The sequence below is a fragment of the Gadus morhua genome, chromosome 3, assembly GCF_902167405.1.
Source record: "Gadus morhua chromosome 3, gadMor3.0, whole genome shotgun sequence".
NCBI lineage: Eukaryota > Metazoa > Chordata > Actinopteri > Gadiformes > Gadidae > Gadus > Gadus morhua.
In genome coordinates this window covers 13,632,037-13,649,640 of record NC_044050.1, presented here as the reverse complement: position 1 = coordinate 13,649,640, position 17,604 = coordinate 13,632,037, and the positions used below count along the sequence as shown (strand labels likewise).

Below are 17,604 nucleotides of genomic sequence, written 5' to 3'. Positions count from 1 at the left end.
AGTTTGTGTGTGTGTGTGTGTGTGTGTGTGTGTGTGTGTGTGTGTGTGTGTGTGTGTGTGTGTGTGTGTGTGTGTGTGTGTGTGTGTGTGTGTGTGTGTGTGTGTGTGTGTGTGTGTGTGTGTGTGTCGTGCTATGTACTTTGGCTGGCTGAGCTTTGTTCAGAAGAGGGCAAACTTCAAACCGTGAGTGCTGACATAACCACACTCTGTTTCCAGAGGTAACGGACCCCTTGCTTTGGTGCCTTGTTGCTAAGACGAGAAAACAGACAGGTGAGCCCTTTATAACGTTACAACAAAAGTAGCAACCAAAGTACCTTTTACAAGCAAATATCTAAACACAGTTTTGACCTCATGCTGCATCCATTTCTGAAATACTAAATAATCAATTCAACAATGCAGCCGTCAAGATTCAAGATTCAAAGTGTTTATTGTCATATGCACAATAAGAAACATGTTCTCAGTCATACAATGGAATTCTTCCTTTGTTTTCCACAGACTGAATGCCAAGAAAGAAATATGAAAAATGTGCAATATACAATATACAAATAAAATAGAAAAAAGCAGCAACAATATAGAATATAGAATTTACAAGGTCAATAGAAGAGCAGCAGCTAGATAAACTAATACATTTAAGTTAAAATAAATAATACGGAATGGTGAAAATCCAAGAAAGTGTGCCATAGTGCATGAGCAAAAAACAGTGGCGGCAGTCCTGAGGTAGAATAATAACAATAACAACAGACTCCTATCTGTTATTAAGGAGTCCGAGGGCAGTCGGGAAGAAAGAGTTCTTTAGTCTGGTTGTTTTGGACTTCATACTTCTGTACCTCCGTCCTGAGGGTAGAAGTGTAACCAGTCCATGCAGGGGATGGGTGGGGTCCTTGAGTATGGAGGCAGCTCTCCTGTGGACTCTGCGGTGGTAGATGCTCTGCAGAGAGGGCAGTGGCGTTCTGGTGATCTTCTCTGCAGTCTTTACCACTCTCTGCAGTCGTCTGCGGTCCAAAGCAGAAGTGCTGCCGTACCAGACGTGATACAGCCGGTCAAGATGCTCTCAACAATGCAGCTGTAGAAGTTTCTGAGGATCTCAGGCGACATGCCAAACTCCCTCAGCTTCCTCAGGAAGTACAGCCGCTGTTGGGATTTCTTAACCAGCTGTGTGGTGTTGAGTGTCCAAGTGAGGTCGTCGCTGATGTGGACGCCGAGGTACTTGAAGCTGCTCACCCTCTCTACTTCAAGCTCCCCGATGAACAGTGGCCAATGAGGACTCCTTTACTTCCTCATGTCCACTATCATCTCCTTGGTCTTGTCCGTGTTGAGGGTGAGGTTATTGTCCTCACACCATGACACCAGACAGGCCACCTCCCTCCTGTAGGCCGCTTCGTCCCCGCCCGTGATGCGTCCTATCACTGCGGTGTCGTCCGCAAACTTCAGGATGGTGTTGTCTATGTGGGAGGCGACACAGTCATGAGTGAACAGGGTGTAGAGGATGAGGCTGAGCATGCAGCCCTGTGGCGTGCCAATGTTTGTGATGATGCTCGCTGAAGTCCTATTTCCAATCCTGACAGACTGGGGCCTGCCAGTCAGAGAGTTCTAGAGCCGGGGTGAAGACCTAGTGTAGACAGTTTTGTCAGTTTGGATCCTAATTCAGGCAAATACGATTGGATACTGTGAAAAACGAGGGCGTTCATCCATGTTTAAACCTGGCCTATAATAACATATATAACAGAGGCCTATGAGTAGGGGGGAACAAAGGTGTATCTCATGATGTAATCATGTGCACTGGTAAATCATGTGCACTGGTATGCCTACGGACCCATCATGTACTTAATGAGCACCACTTCTACTGTGCCTCCGTTACGAAGGCTGTTCAACGGGTCCACTGCGTTTGCAGTGGCGGATGCAAAGGAAATCGCTGCTCATATCCCAAGCCTGAAGCTGGCTAACTTGCTCCATCTTGTGGTGATGCGAGGCTATTGCAAATACATGTTTGCATAGTGAGATTGGTGTTGTTGGCGTCAAATAAATTGCCTTCACAGCAAATTAAAAGGGTGTTATTGTGTGTGTGTGTGTGTGTGTGTGTGTGTGTGTGTGTGTGTGTGTGTGTGTGTGTGTGTGTGTGTGTGTGTGTGTGTGTGTGTGTGTGTGTGTGTGTGTGTGTGTGTGTGTGTGTGTGTGTGTGTGTGTGTGTGTGTGTGTTTGATAAGCCATAGCAAGGCACTTGGAAATCCACTACATGTGTTTTAGTGACGTCACAATTTGGAGCGTCCACCTATGTATGATGGAAAGATAAGAAACATTAGCTACAGTCCACTGGGTAGGCTGGTAGACTGATACTGTATATATAGACTGAGACTGCATCTAGGTTGACACTATTTTGACTATTTTGAACACAGGGAATTTCAGATTTTCAAATGGCTTGTAATGACTAATCACACTCACACCTGGCATAATGTCATCCCTTTAAGTTATCCTCATATATTTCACTTTGAAATTCACTGTAATCCTTATTTATTTCTTCTCTTTGGTCTTTTCTTTTTTTCTTGTGATTCGCAGTGTCCTGTAGTCCTATCCTTTGAAAGTTCCCTTGCAAATTCTTTGAAGCTATTTCATATTTAAAAAAAACAATAATAAAAGGTTGTAAATTGAATATACTTGACGTGGTTCACTCTGTCAAAAAGAATAACGTTGATAGGAGAAACACAAGACCTGCTATTTAATAATTCATATTTCCAATAAAGTAGGGTGACCATACGTCCGTATTTCCCGGGACATGTCCGTATTTCACGTCCTGTCCCGGGTGTCCCGGGTTATTTTTAGAAAGTGAGGAAATGTCCTGGTTTTTAAAATTACCTTCTTTGGACCATTACATTTACATGCACTAGGGCACTGCCCACGGCGCTGCGTGCGACGTAGCCTAATCCCCGCCCCTATGCTGTCAGCCCTATTAATTAGAACGTAGACAACGTGACTGTCAGTCATACGCAAGCAACATGCCGAAGCGCAAGCAAAATGCCGAAGCGCAAGTGCTCGTTTACCGACGAATTACTAAAGAGTTTCCCGGCTTTCAGACCGGGTCGAGACAAATGGGAAGCCTTGTGCACAGTGTGCAAAGCAGGCACATATGTCTCGGTGTCCAATGGAGGTGCAAGAGATCTGAAAATCCACCTGGACACCGAGAAGCACAAAACAGCTGTCCGAGGCGAGGGTAGTGCTAGCTCGAACACGCAGTACTTTCTCAGACCAGGGAACGAGGATGCAGTGAATGCAGCGGAGGCTTTTACTGAAAAGCATTTTTAATAAACCAACTGTAAATATCTTGTTCTATCTGTATAATATAATATACCGGTATAATTGAATAATAATAAAATAGGCCTACTATTAAAGCAGCAGCATCCTCCACATGACCGCCCACCCCCCAGCCGCCCCACCTTCAACCCCCCCCCCCCCGACAAGGTGTCCTGGTTTTCCCAAATGAAAATATGGTCACCCTACAATAAAGGACCATTGATGTACAGTAGTGTTGAATAAATTCTTTTATTGAAAAAATCAAACACGATAAAAATGTAAATGAATATGTTATATGCATTGGAAAAAAACACTAAAACAATCATAATTTCATCTGATAATTGCAGCTTATCCAATTATACAAACAGATTAGTCCAGTCCACACGTTTTCCAGTCATTTATATTTTTTTATATACACATCAGTACCAACATGTAGGTTGCAGTATCAAATAATAAGAGCTAAAAAATAACCTCCTCAAATCGGCCAGTAGTGGCCTACAGCCCTTTCAGGTACTGATACGACATAGCCAGATGATGAGGGCTCCATCCAGAGTGAACCATCATCAGTGCAGGGACCTCCATCAACCATTGGCCAATTCTCAAGGTGCCCTCCTCCTCTCCGGCTCCCATCCGGACACCAATGACACATTCATCCCAGCCCCCCCCCCCCCTCCCTAAACCAGGCAATCTTCCAAATAATAAGCAAGGTCTGCACTTTGACCTTTCCGCAGAGGCGTCAGCATAGGTAAAACACAGGTGTCCCTCACAACAGGTCTGCTCCTTTCATGTACCAGGGCACGGCTAGTAGACTTAACTCACAAAGCCATGCACCATGGTCCTTTCAAAGAGCTGTCCTCGCAGCGAAAACACAGCTAGCATGAATATAGTCCCTAGCATGGGCTAGGTTTGATGGTGTTTCATTTATGTATAGTTAGTTAGTTACTAGTTTAGTTAATTGCCCTGGTACATAAAGATGCATGGCCTCATAATTAGACACAGATGTAACACACATGCATTAAAAAATAAGTGGAATTGTTTCATTTTATCAGGATACATTCAATGTAGCATTTTTAGCAATCAAATAAACTAACCTCAACTTCTCCCCTAGATGGCAGCAAGTAATCACTAAGTATTGCCGGAGTACTGCCTCTTGTACTCACACAGGCGGCCATAGAGATTACAGTCTCTGCCCTTTAACCTACAGAAAGAATTTAAGTGGCTCTGCTATAGTGGTGTTCAACTTTAATGTAAAGTGGATGAGTTTAAACTGAAGCCCTACAACTCCCAGTTGACTCTCTAGGCTATTCACCTGCAAGTTCCCCCCCCTGCCCATTGCAGGCTTTGTTATTACAGCTAACGATTTTCCATTGTCCTCCAGTCAACGCTTATCTTTTCCAAAGTTCATCGTTGAATAGCATACCTTTATCTCCCAAAAAGATGTCCAAAGGTGTCTTGACATTTGCACTGTATACCCTGTCAGTGTCGCCATGTCCGTTTCAGTTCTGCTCCTGGCACTTTGGACTAAAACATGGAATGTGTGTGTGTGTGTGTCTACAAGGACGTCAGTAGCACGGATATAATTAAACAATTCCCAATACTCCAACGACCTTGGAGCATCCCTGATCCAGACGTGGATTGTTCTGATGAAGGAATATGTGGGAATGTATGGTTTGCGGTGTAATTTTGGGATTGGCTGTTCCACAGGGAGCAGGTGTAGGGCCCCGTAGAATCCTTTTTCGGCTTCAGAGAGCTGATGATGGTCAGGCAGCATTCCTTGTCCACACTCTCCTTTTTCTCAATCACGGCATCGTCCTCCGTCAGCCTGGCGTCCTCCCGGTACCAGTGCACGTCTCCGTCATGACGGACCCCCGTGAAGCTGCACGTTGGAACCTCGGCCGTCCTGATTTGATCCACACGCTGGATACACTCTGGAAAACAAGACAACGTGGGAGATGTTCTGAATGTTTTGGGATTTGTTTGGGGACTTCATAAAATCTGATTTAATTCATTCATATTTAATTTGATGGAGTGTGAAATGCAGAAATAACATCCCGGAAATGCAGTAGCTGCTCTCTGTCCACTGTCTGTGAAATTGTCTCCCCCACTGTCTCTCACCCAGCGCTTATGGGAGTGAGAGGTGTGAGGGGTGAGGTGAGTGTCAATAGTATGTTTAAACAGAGACGTACTGCTACTGTTACTGGACTGACTACAGATATTTCCATCTTCCTTTTTGAAGCTACTACCTATCTATTACACATTGCATAGTCGTTCATTATAAGACTTGCGTATTCATATTATTTGAATGACCATCAATGGAAAGATAAGGCAAAGTGCTTCTTTGCCCCTCACCTACTGGCCTCTGACCTTTCAACTCCACCCATGTCTTCTTAATGGCAGGTCCCTGATAGGAGCGCAGTTTGCAGATGTACTCGTCCAAAGCGCGTTCTTGCTGCTCTTTTGAGGTTTGCCGAAAGGTGACAAACATGCTTTTGTTGGCGTAGCGACACTCTACGTCGCTGGTAGGTTGCTCGTCGTCGACCAGGTGGTCGTCCTTGACTTTGCACAGGGTGATGTTGTCTTTGATCCAGGACAGGTGGTAGACCAGCCCTTGGTTCGAGGAGACATTGCAGTGAAGCGTGACGGACTGACCACATGTTGCCGTGACATTGGGGCTCACCGACAAGCCTGTAGAAGCTGAGGAACAAAAGGAGTTAAACCTGCACTATGCCACTGCCCTACCGAGCTATTGACACCATTTGAAAGTATCGGGTCAAACCCTCTCCCCCCCACCACCACCACCTTGGGAACATCTCCCACGACGACGGACCGTCAGTGTTATCAGTTATTGTATATTTAAAACTGCAGCTGCCATTCAAGCTACGACAGGTTGCTCATTGGAATGTGTTCAAGGAGGTTGTTGGTTTTGCGTTTTGTTTAGCAGATCGACAAACAACTGCGAATCATGGAGCTTAACGGGACTGTACAAAAAATTTGTCGTGGCTCAACATGGAGCAAAGAGGAGTCGGAATGTCTATAGGATATTTCGGCAGAAGTCCACATAAAAAGACGTACCAAACGCTTGTGCGGGTTTGCAGAAGATTTTCAGGCACTTCCCCCCCTTTTTTTTCTTTACCGCAGAGCTTTTTGACCAATGATTGAACGATCTTTGCAGACATGGGTTTTTTGACATATTCTGGGAAAATTTCAATGTGAAATCGAACCGCACCAAACCAAAAAATAAACATTGTATTTTGGTCGGGGCAAAAGAGAGCAAACTAAAGGCCTATCCTGGTGTGAATGTGCCCTAAGTGTAGGTCCAATATCAAAAAATGCTTTGCTGTGTAAGAATGGAAATCTTTTGTCATTTGTATTGATTTATTGCACATTACTCCTCAAGGTTAGAAACTCTTCACCTCATTCACTCGAGAGCACACAAACATGATTCAACATGAGTTTCAACTTGTCGTGTACATACCGTGTCTTATCTGCACAGCAGCACTAAGCACCCAAAGGTTAACAAGCACATCTTTGACCCCCATATTCGTCTTCCTCTGAAACATGGAAAAAAACTTGATATTTAGAATGAAGTGCTGAAGTCTGGCTGTTTGTGTGCAAGAGAGTATGTCCGTTTTTTGTAGTTATTTTTAAGGCACACAAGCTTGAGGATTGCGCTGATATTTTTTGCCGTGCATTCCCAAACACCGGAGGCTTGAATTAACATAATGTTGCTCAGATCTTACCTGTGTGAAACACTGGTACTTGGCGGCTGGAGTTCTTAAGCACTATTCTCTTTCTCGATCTCTCTTAGCTCTTTCCCAGTGTCGGCCGTCCCAGAGCTCCTCTGAGTGCCTTTTAGTTCCTCCTTCCTACAAATGAGGGAACGGGGAGAGGGAGAGGGAGAGTCAGAAGAGAAAGGAGGCGTGGGAAGAAACTAGGGAATGAGAAACAGAGATTGAAAGATATTAAAAGAGAAAGTGATCAGTTTGTGGTGTTGTGGATGTTGCAACAAGTGCATGCATTGTTTAACTTTGGCTATTGATGTGGGGGAGGCGTAGTCTGCAGCCATGTCTGATCTATCAATGAGATATTCCCAGTCGCTGCCCAGTTCCCATGCGTTGCTTGGAGTAAGGTCACTTTGATCGTTGATGTCCTTCCATAATGAAAGTTGTATGACGACCATGACAAGTGAGCCTATTACAACTAAAATGACACATTCATCATCTATGTATGACTCACTGCTATCAACAGTGTTGTCGCTGTGTATTCTGTCTCGGATTCTTTGAGACCCACAGTTTGGCTCAGTGTTGACACTAAAATGGAAATGATTTGTGGAATACTAAACTTTCTAACGTACCAGGTGTGGCCACTTTATTTCAGGTTTATGAGTACCTGAAACAACTTCTTAACTATCAAGGAAACAACTTCAATCTGTTCCCCAGATGCTGTGCTTTGTTAGCGGTACACCAGGCCAATGTCACATGGTCTCTTAACACCCACGCATGCACGATACACACCTACACACACGTTGGCAAACAAGTAGTACAACCGGCAGCCCTACGATCGATTTGTGGTTTAATTCCTGTCTGTCAACATAACTTTATCTCTCTCTGTCCAAAAGTCATACGCCGTCCTTCAGCACCCTCTTCAAGAACCGCTTTTTCCATTTCCAGGAGCCCTAGATTGCTATTGCTACCGTAATGTAATGTATGCCATGTGCTCCAACAGCCATTGAAAAGTACAACCCCAGGGTAATTATAATGTTCTCTGGCAACCAGTTTTGATAAGTGGTTTCGTTTAACACCCTACTACTGGTAGCATGTGGCGTAGAGCTCCCACCGAGGTGTTGGTGTGTCCCACATTATCCCTCTGTGATGACGCTTCGATTTTAAATCTTCAAGATAAAACGGCTTCAGTACATTTTTGTTCTTGGGCAATCATAGAGGGCTCTTGCTTCAGCTGTAAAAGTGAAGTGAGAGTGACAGGAATGGATATTAGGGCATTTGTATTCCCATCAGTTCCCTAGTTTTGTGTTTGTGTAGTCACGGCAGCTCTCTGCCATTGACATGGGAAACCAAAGAGAGAAGTATACCGGGGCCTATTCATGCTAGCCCAGCCCAGAGCTTGTCCTCTACTGCGCATGGGTGAGCCTCAACAAAGACCCATGGCATCCCCCCCAAGGGCAAATTCGTTGAGTGCGTAACACTGTTTGGTGTGGGTACATTTATCCGTATATTGAATGTATCTCTTTGACTAGGACCCCCAAAAAAGTTTAACTTAACCATTTATTTGTTTCAATTTGGGTCGCAAGTTCTGACTGCATTTAACTGAAGAATTAGTAGCCAATGTTAGCCCATTAAATTGGCTAAAGTCTTTTTTTATCTATATATATTACACCAAATGCCTATGTAGCAATCTTTTTATTATGCAAGGGAGGAGCAGAACTATACATGTCACTACATGTTTTACTTTCACAATTGGTGTGTGTGACACTCACGCACGCATACACACACACACACACACACACACACACACACACACACACACACACACACATACACACACACACACACACACCTGAATGTAGCCATTGGAACAAGTTTCAACACCGATTCACTATCCCAAGATCCATTTCTTGTGTATAATCCTGTTATCACTAAAACTTGACGCATAACCAAGTGGCAGCCATCATGGGCAGAAGAGACTGATATGATTAATAAGGAAATAAATTGTCTTATTTTCTTTGAAATACATCAAATTCTCCACAGTGGATGGCAAAACATAGTTTGACGAGGTCCATTATCTCTATTTACCCACTGAGTGCATTGTAGATTTACTGCTGATAGCCCTGCCTGCTATCAAACGCACCGACACGCTCATCTGCACCCCGTGTCTATGGGTGTCTGGACCCGCCATGCCCCTCTGCGGACCCCCTCCAGCGGCCCCTAATCTCCAGAGGACATCTCCGTCCAACAAGTTCATGACTCACACTCGTAGGCTAATCAAGAAGCTTTTCCGCGCTCATAAAAAGCGCTGACCCCATCCGGCGCTGCCCGTTAAACGCTATGCTGCCATTTTGCACTGTGACCTTTCCAAGCCGATTATGGGAAGGGCATTTAGCCGGTGGGGCACAGTGAGATGGGGCTCGGATGTTATATATATATATATATATATATATATATATATATATATATATGAAGATGGTACTTAGGGAGTGAATTAGTGTCCAGTAAAGACATGGATGCTGAGTGTGGGAGTGAAAGAGGAACTTGGTTATAGAATAACAATAGGCCTACGTTTAATTTGGCCTTTGATTGAATATTGATTCCACAAAACACCCCAAATTCCTGTGAGCACAAACCCAGATATTAAAGGTTGCATCAGCGATTCTAGGCAGAAACATAAACGATCACATTCATCTGATCCGAAATAAATAGTATTCCAACCAATCACCGACAAGGGGTGGGTGTTGTGGGGTTTCGCGTTGCGTTCATGATTGTTTTTTCTGGATGCACGAAACACAGACGGTTGGGAGCTTCAAATACCAACAAAAGTGACGTCGCCCAACATCGCTTATACAACCTGAAAATGTCCTTTTTAATAAACAATCTGTACAAAGTTATCAATGCCTCGTTTTATATGTTAAGACCCTTATTATACTACCAAAGAAGTGTCGGGCTACTTTTAGCCTATTAAGTGGTTTAAAATACAGATTTAGTTTTTACCATAACTCATGCCTCAATCGTTCCAAATTCATAGCGTTTTGATAGAATCGTCTAAAAACTGGCAACTGAAGAATGCGTCTGTATGCGTTTTTTGTGCTCAAAAACCAACGTTCCAACTCGTTATCATACAAAACATATCCCAAATCCATTTACACCGGATTTGTCCTTTAAGCTGTGGTGTGCAATCAACTTCCACTGCCAGCACAGTGTTCATGGTCCCAGTTCAGCCAATAGTGGCACCTGTTGATCGCTAAAATGATCTCGATTGATTTAATCAGTGGCAGAGATAATGAGCAGAATCATCAGATGCAACCATGCAGGCCATATTGAGAGCCATGAATGATGAAATGTTTAATTTCCAGCTCAGCGTGTAATATCCTGCTCAGTATGATATACTGGATGGCAAACAATATATATTATGCTAATCATTATTAATAAGTTAATTAATACCAAAAAGTCGTCCCAACAGACCTAACATCTACTATTCAGTTCACTTCAACACTGCCAAACTCCAGTTTCACGTCATCCGTCGAGGAAGTCATTACAGTCTCCCGCAGGTATAGTAGTAATAATAATAGTATGACTATTTGGCTTAGTGACTGCCGCTCCAGCTAGCAGGATAGCTCCAGGTACGCTGGGTTGGAAAAGGTTTCCTAACGTGACTAGCATTACCTTCCTTCCTATAATCCCCCTGTAAACTGTAGGGAAACCCATCTGGGTGTCCGTGTTGTCCTCTATGTTTGACAGTAAGCGTGTTGAGGTGTTCAAACTACATATCCCACACCTCCTGTGGGCTTTTGCTCGTGGACCGCAGCCACAGCTCAGATCAATGTTTGAGCAGCAGGTTTATCCCTCCCCCCCCCCCCCCCCCCCCCCCCCCACAGCCCAGCAGAACCTGCTGTAAGGAGATCATAGACATGTTATTTTCTGTGCAGAATCCAGAAACTAATCTGGCTCAGAGCTAGGCTACCCTGTTGGCAGATTTGTACCCAGGCTCGCTACATGCCAATGTTTGCTAATGCAGAAGGATTAGTAACATCTGTCTCTAGCCTGCGTTGCGGAGGCTAGATACAAGTGTGAGGTGTGAATCGACGGCAATATTGTGGGTCCACAGGGAGATCTGGCTCGACTCCTGCATACAATTATAGCCTGTGAGGTTTTTGAGAAAATCAAATGATTAAATGCTGCCTAATCTTGTGCGACTGTATGCATGATTAGCAGTACGGATATCTACTTTACAGCAAAAGCATGTGTAAGGAGCGACAGCTTCCCATTTAAACGGGCCGTTGTACGCCTAATTATGAAAATCAAAAACGAAAATCACCACGGTAATTACAGGAGCAACACAGCGGTTCTGATGTCCTCATCCTGCATGTGCATCAGAAAGCATTTGTTGCCCTGAGCGATACCTTTCTGGCTACTTCCCCTATCAGGAGGTCTGGGCCGGTCTCCGGCCAGCACTCACCCCCAAAACTATAATTCTATACTGCGCATGGGTGAGCCTCAACAATGACAATGGCATTACTTGTAACAGACTGGGTTTATGGTGGAAATCCCCACAAAGCCAATTCTGTGAGCGTGCAGCACTGTTTGGTGTGTCAGCATACATCCACAACTTATAGTGTTTGTATCTCTTTGACTAAGTCCCCAAAAAACCTTTAAACTTTTTAAAGGTTTTAAACCATTTATTTGTTCTCAGCTCTAAATGCTGAAAACAAGACCTTCAACGATGCCCATTTGGTCGATACCTGGGAGGAGGGGGTTGATAAAACTATTGGTAGAAGCACCGTATCCCAACATGCAACACTGGCCAGGATTGGCGACAACCAAATACACAAGTGAGTGTGTAATTGATATACGGTAAGGTATATAAGCATGAGATGTCCGTGGCAGGTTATCAAAGGTGTTGTGAAAGCAGGAAGTCACGCAGGAAAGAGCCATACAGGAAAGTAACCTGCTGAAGCTTGAACACTGAGTTGAAGCTATTGGGATGGTCTGGTTACCATGCAGTCAATCCATGTGAATAGCAGGCGCCAGGTGGACCATATTGTTGTGCGTCCAAGCAGATGAAACAAAAGTTGTACAGGATGAGCTACTCTGTATTTTTTACGTGTCCTTCTATGAAAAGCGAGAATTTACTGACAGTCATCGGCATTATCAAACAGTCAACGGTGCTGCTGTTAAATGTAAATGAAGTAAACACACAAAGATTATCATACTAAACCTTTGGGGATGCAAACCACTGACCTCCTTCCCCTAATTCACATGGCTCTGAAGTTTGACATTTCCGTGTTAGCTGGAGTCAATGCCGAGTCTGTGTAGTCCACCATGAATGATGTGCTGATGTGGTATTCAAGGATAAAGACTTTGAATGGTCAGAAGGGCCTGCCTCCACTTGGTTGGCAGCTCCCCATGTCGCTCATCTACTGACTATCTGTCTGCTGATTGGCTGTTGAGCTGACATATTGTGGAAGTGAGGTCATCTGTGGGCATTGTCTATCAGCAGCAGCCATCGTTCTCCTTTCCACTTCCTGTGATCATCATCTGATTAAGAAGAGCTGAGGTAGACAGATTTGAAAAAAGAGAACAAGTGATTCATGCCACTGTTTCCTGGTATGCCGCCGCACATGCGTGCACGTTTGTTTGTTTGTATGTGTGTGCGTGTGTGTACTGACCTTTGGTGCATGCTTACTCAAAATTTGAGAAGAGGGAAAGCAGTGGGGGGGACTCGGGGTCGTAAGGTTGGAAGTAAAGTAGATAAACACTGTTTTCATGTGAAACAACAACCACTCTGGGCAAAATATCAAGAGCTGAAGTCACACGGCACTCTATTTGATCACACCGAAATCGACTGTCATTGTCTTTCTAATTAAAACCACAAACAAAATCGAATTTAACAGCAGAGCCTGAGCAGATAATGGCATTGCAGTTGTCACGGCCATCGTTTGGCAGCCACTTAAGCACCAGAGTGTCAGGAATAACAAACCCGTGCACTCCCGCCAACCACCCGCACGGCTATTGAAACCAATCACCCGGCGGCCCTCAGGAACGTGCTCACATCGCTCAGAGAGCGGGGCCCCGAGCCCCCCGAGTTGTCAGCTTACAAAGAGAGCTCCCCCCGCTGCTGTGCTGACCCCAATGGCCCCGCTGACATTTCACCAGAGGGCAGGTTGGTGCCATCATGCGTCGACTCCCGTTACACAGTTCAGCCCAGGCAGACCGTTAGCCTGCAGGAGCAAACATGTCTGACACGCAGATAAGACTCAGTATTGCTGGAGAGGGAGGGGGCTGAGGGAGGGTCTCGTCCCTGGGGGAGATCATAGAGAGAGGGAGAGGGAGAGGGGGAGTGGGGGGAAGCGACCTTGCAGGACAAAAAAGGGTAATGAACTTGCGAGAGGCCACTGAGAGTATTCCTCGTGTCTGTATACCGTGACGTATGGCCAAGTAGGACGGGGTGTCATGGCAGGACAAACTGAAGGAGGGAATGTGATGTGACTTGGCATTTGATAGTAGGAATAACTACACTGTCTACTGTGCAGTATTCAGACTGCTGTTCACTGAAATGTTTACCCTGTTTTACCTGAAGACGAAATCACAGAATCGTTTTGATTCATCAAGTTTAAGAATTAGCACTGAACACAGAAAGTGGAACGATTGGTTCCTCAGCCATGTACAGTTTCGGCAGAAATAGCCGGTCCAAATGGATGGTCCTCCTGGGTTTTGTTGTTCTTTTGTTTTAGTCGTTGAGCTCTATGACCGAACTGTGTCACAGTTAAAAGCTATGAAGTTCTGCTTGTGTATTTTCAACCGGGCCACAAAGTTATTGTTGTTGGGGTTTTTCCCCTAGTCATGAACCCACATCAGCGAGACGTGCTCACACAGGGAAGAAGGGGGCCTTGAGACACTCACATGCACTCACACACTCATATACCCATATACACACTTGCGTTACAATGCTTCACTTTCTCTGCGCACATTCTTCCCGACGTCAAAGTGCATTTGATAACATTATCACTCATATCTGTGGTTATTCTTTAACAGGGGTAACCTTCTCAGCTGTACTTTACGCCCTGAACAGTTTCTATCTAATCTTATGCAACAAAAGGGAAGAAATATGTTGTTTATATAACAGCTACAATTACATTGTACAACAGCTAGACCACATCTTCTTGAAAGACAAGGTAGTTAATTTGATCATAAGGCCATTGTGTGTGTGTGTGTGTGTGTGTGTGTGTGTGTGTGTGTGTGTGCGTGCGTGCGTGCGTGCGTGCGTGCGTGCGTGCGTGCGTGCGTGCATGCGTGCGTGCGTGCGTGCGTGCGTGCGTGTGGGGGGGGGGGGGGGAGGGAGGGAGGGGGTGTTTCTATGCTGGTGTTTTAAGGTGTGTGCTAACAAGGAGTTGGACAATGATTTGCAGAAAAAAGCTTAAAACAGCATAAAGCTTGGAAGCAACCACAATTTGTAATGGAACAACTGCTGATAACGAAAAAACCATCAATGCACACCAATAGCAGAAGTGTCCCGTGTCTTTTGCTCCTACTATTGCCAAAATACGACATATTCATCAGACAACACAAAGGACTTTTATTGGTCTACCTTGGTCCGGGAAATCTGAGAAGCATCCATGTTTACACTTCAAAACGGGGAGCAGGCAGCGTAAGGTCATAGGTGAGATTGACTTCACATTCCAAGTTCAATGCACCGGCTTTCCTCTTCCTGTCCGAGCATGCTGGCTGAGGCATGGGCTTTCCACTACAGCCTGATTACGCAATGTCCCACTTCCCTGATAAGCTGTCGTGGTGTAGTCTGAATAACACCGATACTCGCTCTACACCTTGGTAGCAGTCTTTTGTTGGTAGCTCAAAAGCCTTAGCCAAATACCACTGGTAATTAAACTTCTAACAAGTTCTGCTCTGCAGCCAGTGTATTCAGATAACGTGTGTTGCTTTGGTATCAGGAGGCTGCTATTTGCCGTTTGGTCTGAGTCAACAGAAATGCCATTTTAATCCAGTTTCTCTCAGTGTGGCTGCAGGGTTTAATAAAACTCTGCCAGGTAAACTTTGAGAGTAGTTTAAAGGTCATAGAGATGAATAAAGAGAATTACAAAAAGAAAGCCCTTGTTTCTTCAAGCAAAATAGAAAAAATAAATGCTGACATTTTTCATTCTGCTTTGGCCTTTTCGGTTTTGTTGAATGAATTCTGTCTGTTCAATAAATATTCTGCAAATCAGTGCCTTAATAAATCAGTGCTGCGATGATTGCTGTTTCAATTACAATACTGCATAGTTGGCCAAGATAACTTCCTCAAAACCACATTGTTCTCATTATAATCACCAACAATCATCTCCTTACTGATCCGCATCAACCATCATGACAGTTGAACAGTTGATGATATTGAAAAATCTGCAGAAATGGCACAACATTACTGACTAAATAATGTTTATCTATATGCCAAATAATTTTGACTATGAATAAGATGGTATTGATCTTCAGACATCATCTTCAAGCAATGTTACTTCTTTGACCATCGATTTACACAAAAAGATAGTATGACATTATGACCAAAAACAAGGACCAATAAGGCTACAATCAATGTAGCCTTATCATTGCACTTATAACACAGTCTCACTTCAATAGAAGTTCTCTGCTTCGGTTAATGGGTATATTTGTATCTGCCACCTACCTTTTTGCATCCTGTACCCGGTGAACGTTAGAACGGTGCTTGTTCTGAACCTCTACTCTTCAGATGAGCAGCATTTCAACCCACAGCGATCCAACCCTTGTTCAGAAACACAAACACAGAACCCAGCTCCGCGCCGCGCCAGTGCCAGCGCCATCCTCCTGACTCATTTCCCAAGTCCGGGAAGCTCGGTGGCCTGTTTGTCTTCTTTAAAACACTGAACTTCCCTTTCACTGACTTTGACAATAGAGTCGGTGGTGTCAAAGAAGTTGTCCTTCCTTCCCTGCTGGGACGGTGAATTCGAGTGCGGAGCGGGAGTATCCGCTCCTCTGTCTGCCAGGGCTGGTCTGGCCTGGCTCCTGCTGCTGACCTGGGGATCTGGGGAACACCGCTCGTTAATCAGGCAGACAGGCTGCTCATGAACTACTGGTTCTGGTATTATGCTAAAGTGAGTGTTAAAGGGAGAGGATCCTTTTAATATAAAGAATTGTAGACTTGTTTGGGCTATGTCTGTACGTAAACAATATTCTGTAGTGTGTTGAGGAGCTCTATCCTAGTTATCTAGTTTTGGTACACTTTTATTGAGAATTTGAAATAAGGTGTATCCATAAGGGAATTAATTAATCAATGAGTAATAATGTATAATGAGTACCTTTGACAATTTCATTAATATGACCAGATCCTACAACACGTGTGGGTTTTAGTGTGTTTCCTACAACACCTGTGACTGAAGGAGATATTAACAAAACGCCTAGGTCCCTAGGAGACATTGGGTTCATTAAAATCTTCTCTTCCAGCAAGATGGAACGTCAACAAAAGATATCATGTCCTTGATTGCCGATTCACTCATTATGAGCCAGAGCAGTAGGGCTGTTTTGATGGCTTTGTTTGAGTCCACACGTCCAGTGTGGTTTGATGGCTAATGCCTGATTGGATGACGCTCGCTGTTGATTGATCTCGTTCAATGGTCTCAAGGACTTGTTGTAGCCTCCACATGGCCTGACTCACCTGTTCCCTGTGTGGGGTTAGAAAGATGTCCTGGGAGCCTGGTAACATGGATTCTTCCACCTTATTTATTGCCCGAATTGTAATTCTTTGAGAGGTCAACATTGACAACAGGTCGACTTATAATCGGAAGGTTGCTAGTTTGATCCCCGGCTCCTCCTAGTGTCGAGGTATCCCTGAGCAAAACCCTAACCCTGTCTGATCCCGATGAGCTGGCTGCCGCCTTGCATGGCTATCACCCTCATCGATGTGTGATTGTGCGTAGGAATGGGCTAATATCAGGCAATAATTGTAAAGTGCTTTGAGTGGCCACAGGTTAGAAAAGCGCTCTATGAATGCAGTCCATTTACCTTGAAGAAGGTATACTCTGGTAAATAGAGGAACATGCTTGAGTGCAGTAGTATCCTGCTTTGCAATCTTGATCAAAAGCAGGAGTAGAGATAACCTTAGCTGAAACCGATTGTAATTGTGAGAGTTATTATCAGTAAGTGTCAGCGGGATACTCCTTTTCAAGGACTGAGGATGTGGGGGGGGGACTATTTTCCATCTTACCCAGTTGCTCTTCTCATCACACCATTGGTTTATAGCATTGCCCTGCGAGCTTCAGTCAGGGTTTTAATCCTCACCAACAGTGGATCCCCCCCCTCGTCCATCCAACCAGCCCTAGTTCCCCTCATGTCTGTAGGTGTACAATTTTTTACTTTAACTTTGAGTGCACATGTGGGTTATCATCACACAGGGAAGAGGCGGAAATGGGTTCTTGGAGGAAAGTAGTCTTGGAGTAGCCGTTGTCTGATGAAATAATAGATGTACTTCTAATACATTGCGAAGGAAGTGCACTTAATAACAAAACAGGCTCGAATGTGGCTTTATTGTCCATTAAGCGCGCTAGAAGACTAGAAGATTCACCGTTAG

General features: G+C 44.5%; 1 protein-coding gene across 4 annotated transcripts; it reads right to left on the bottom strand.

Annotated features, from left to right (window-relative positions):
* Window positions 1-3,667: 3,667 nt before the first annotated feature.
* LOC115541006 (uncharacterized) lies at window positions 3,668-16,007 on the bottom strand. 4 transcript variants are annotated; one of them, XM_030352721.1, is made up of 5 exons: window positions 15,688-16,007; window positions 7,026-7,216; window positions 6,761-6,836; window positions 5,635-5,979; window positions 3,668-5,213 (listed from the first exon to the last, which is right to left on the bottom strand). In XM_030352721.1, exons 3-5 carry the CDS (start codon window positions 6,822-6,824, stop codon window positions 4,837-4,839), a joined length of 786 nt encoding a protein of 261 aa, XP_030208581.1. In that variant the 5' UTR covers window positions 6,825-6,836; window positions 7,026-7,216; window positions 15,688-16,007; the 3' UTR covers window positions 3,668-4,836. The 4 variants fall into 4 exon arrangements, with proteins under 4 accessions (XP_030208581.1, XP_030208579.1, XP_030208582.1 ...); XM_030352719.1 differs by having other exon boundaries at window positions 7,026-7,151; XM_030352722.1 differs by having other exon boundaries at window positions 5,650-5,979; window positions 7,026-7,151; window positions 15,688-15,996.
* Window positions 16,008-17,604: the final 1,597 nt, after the last annotated feature.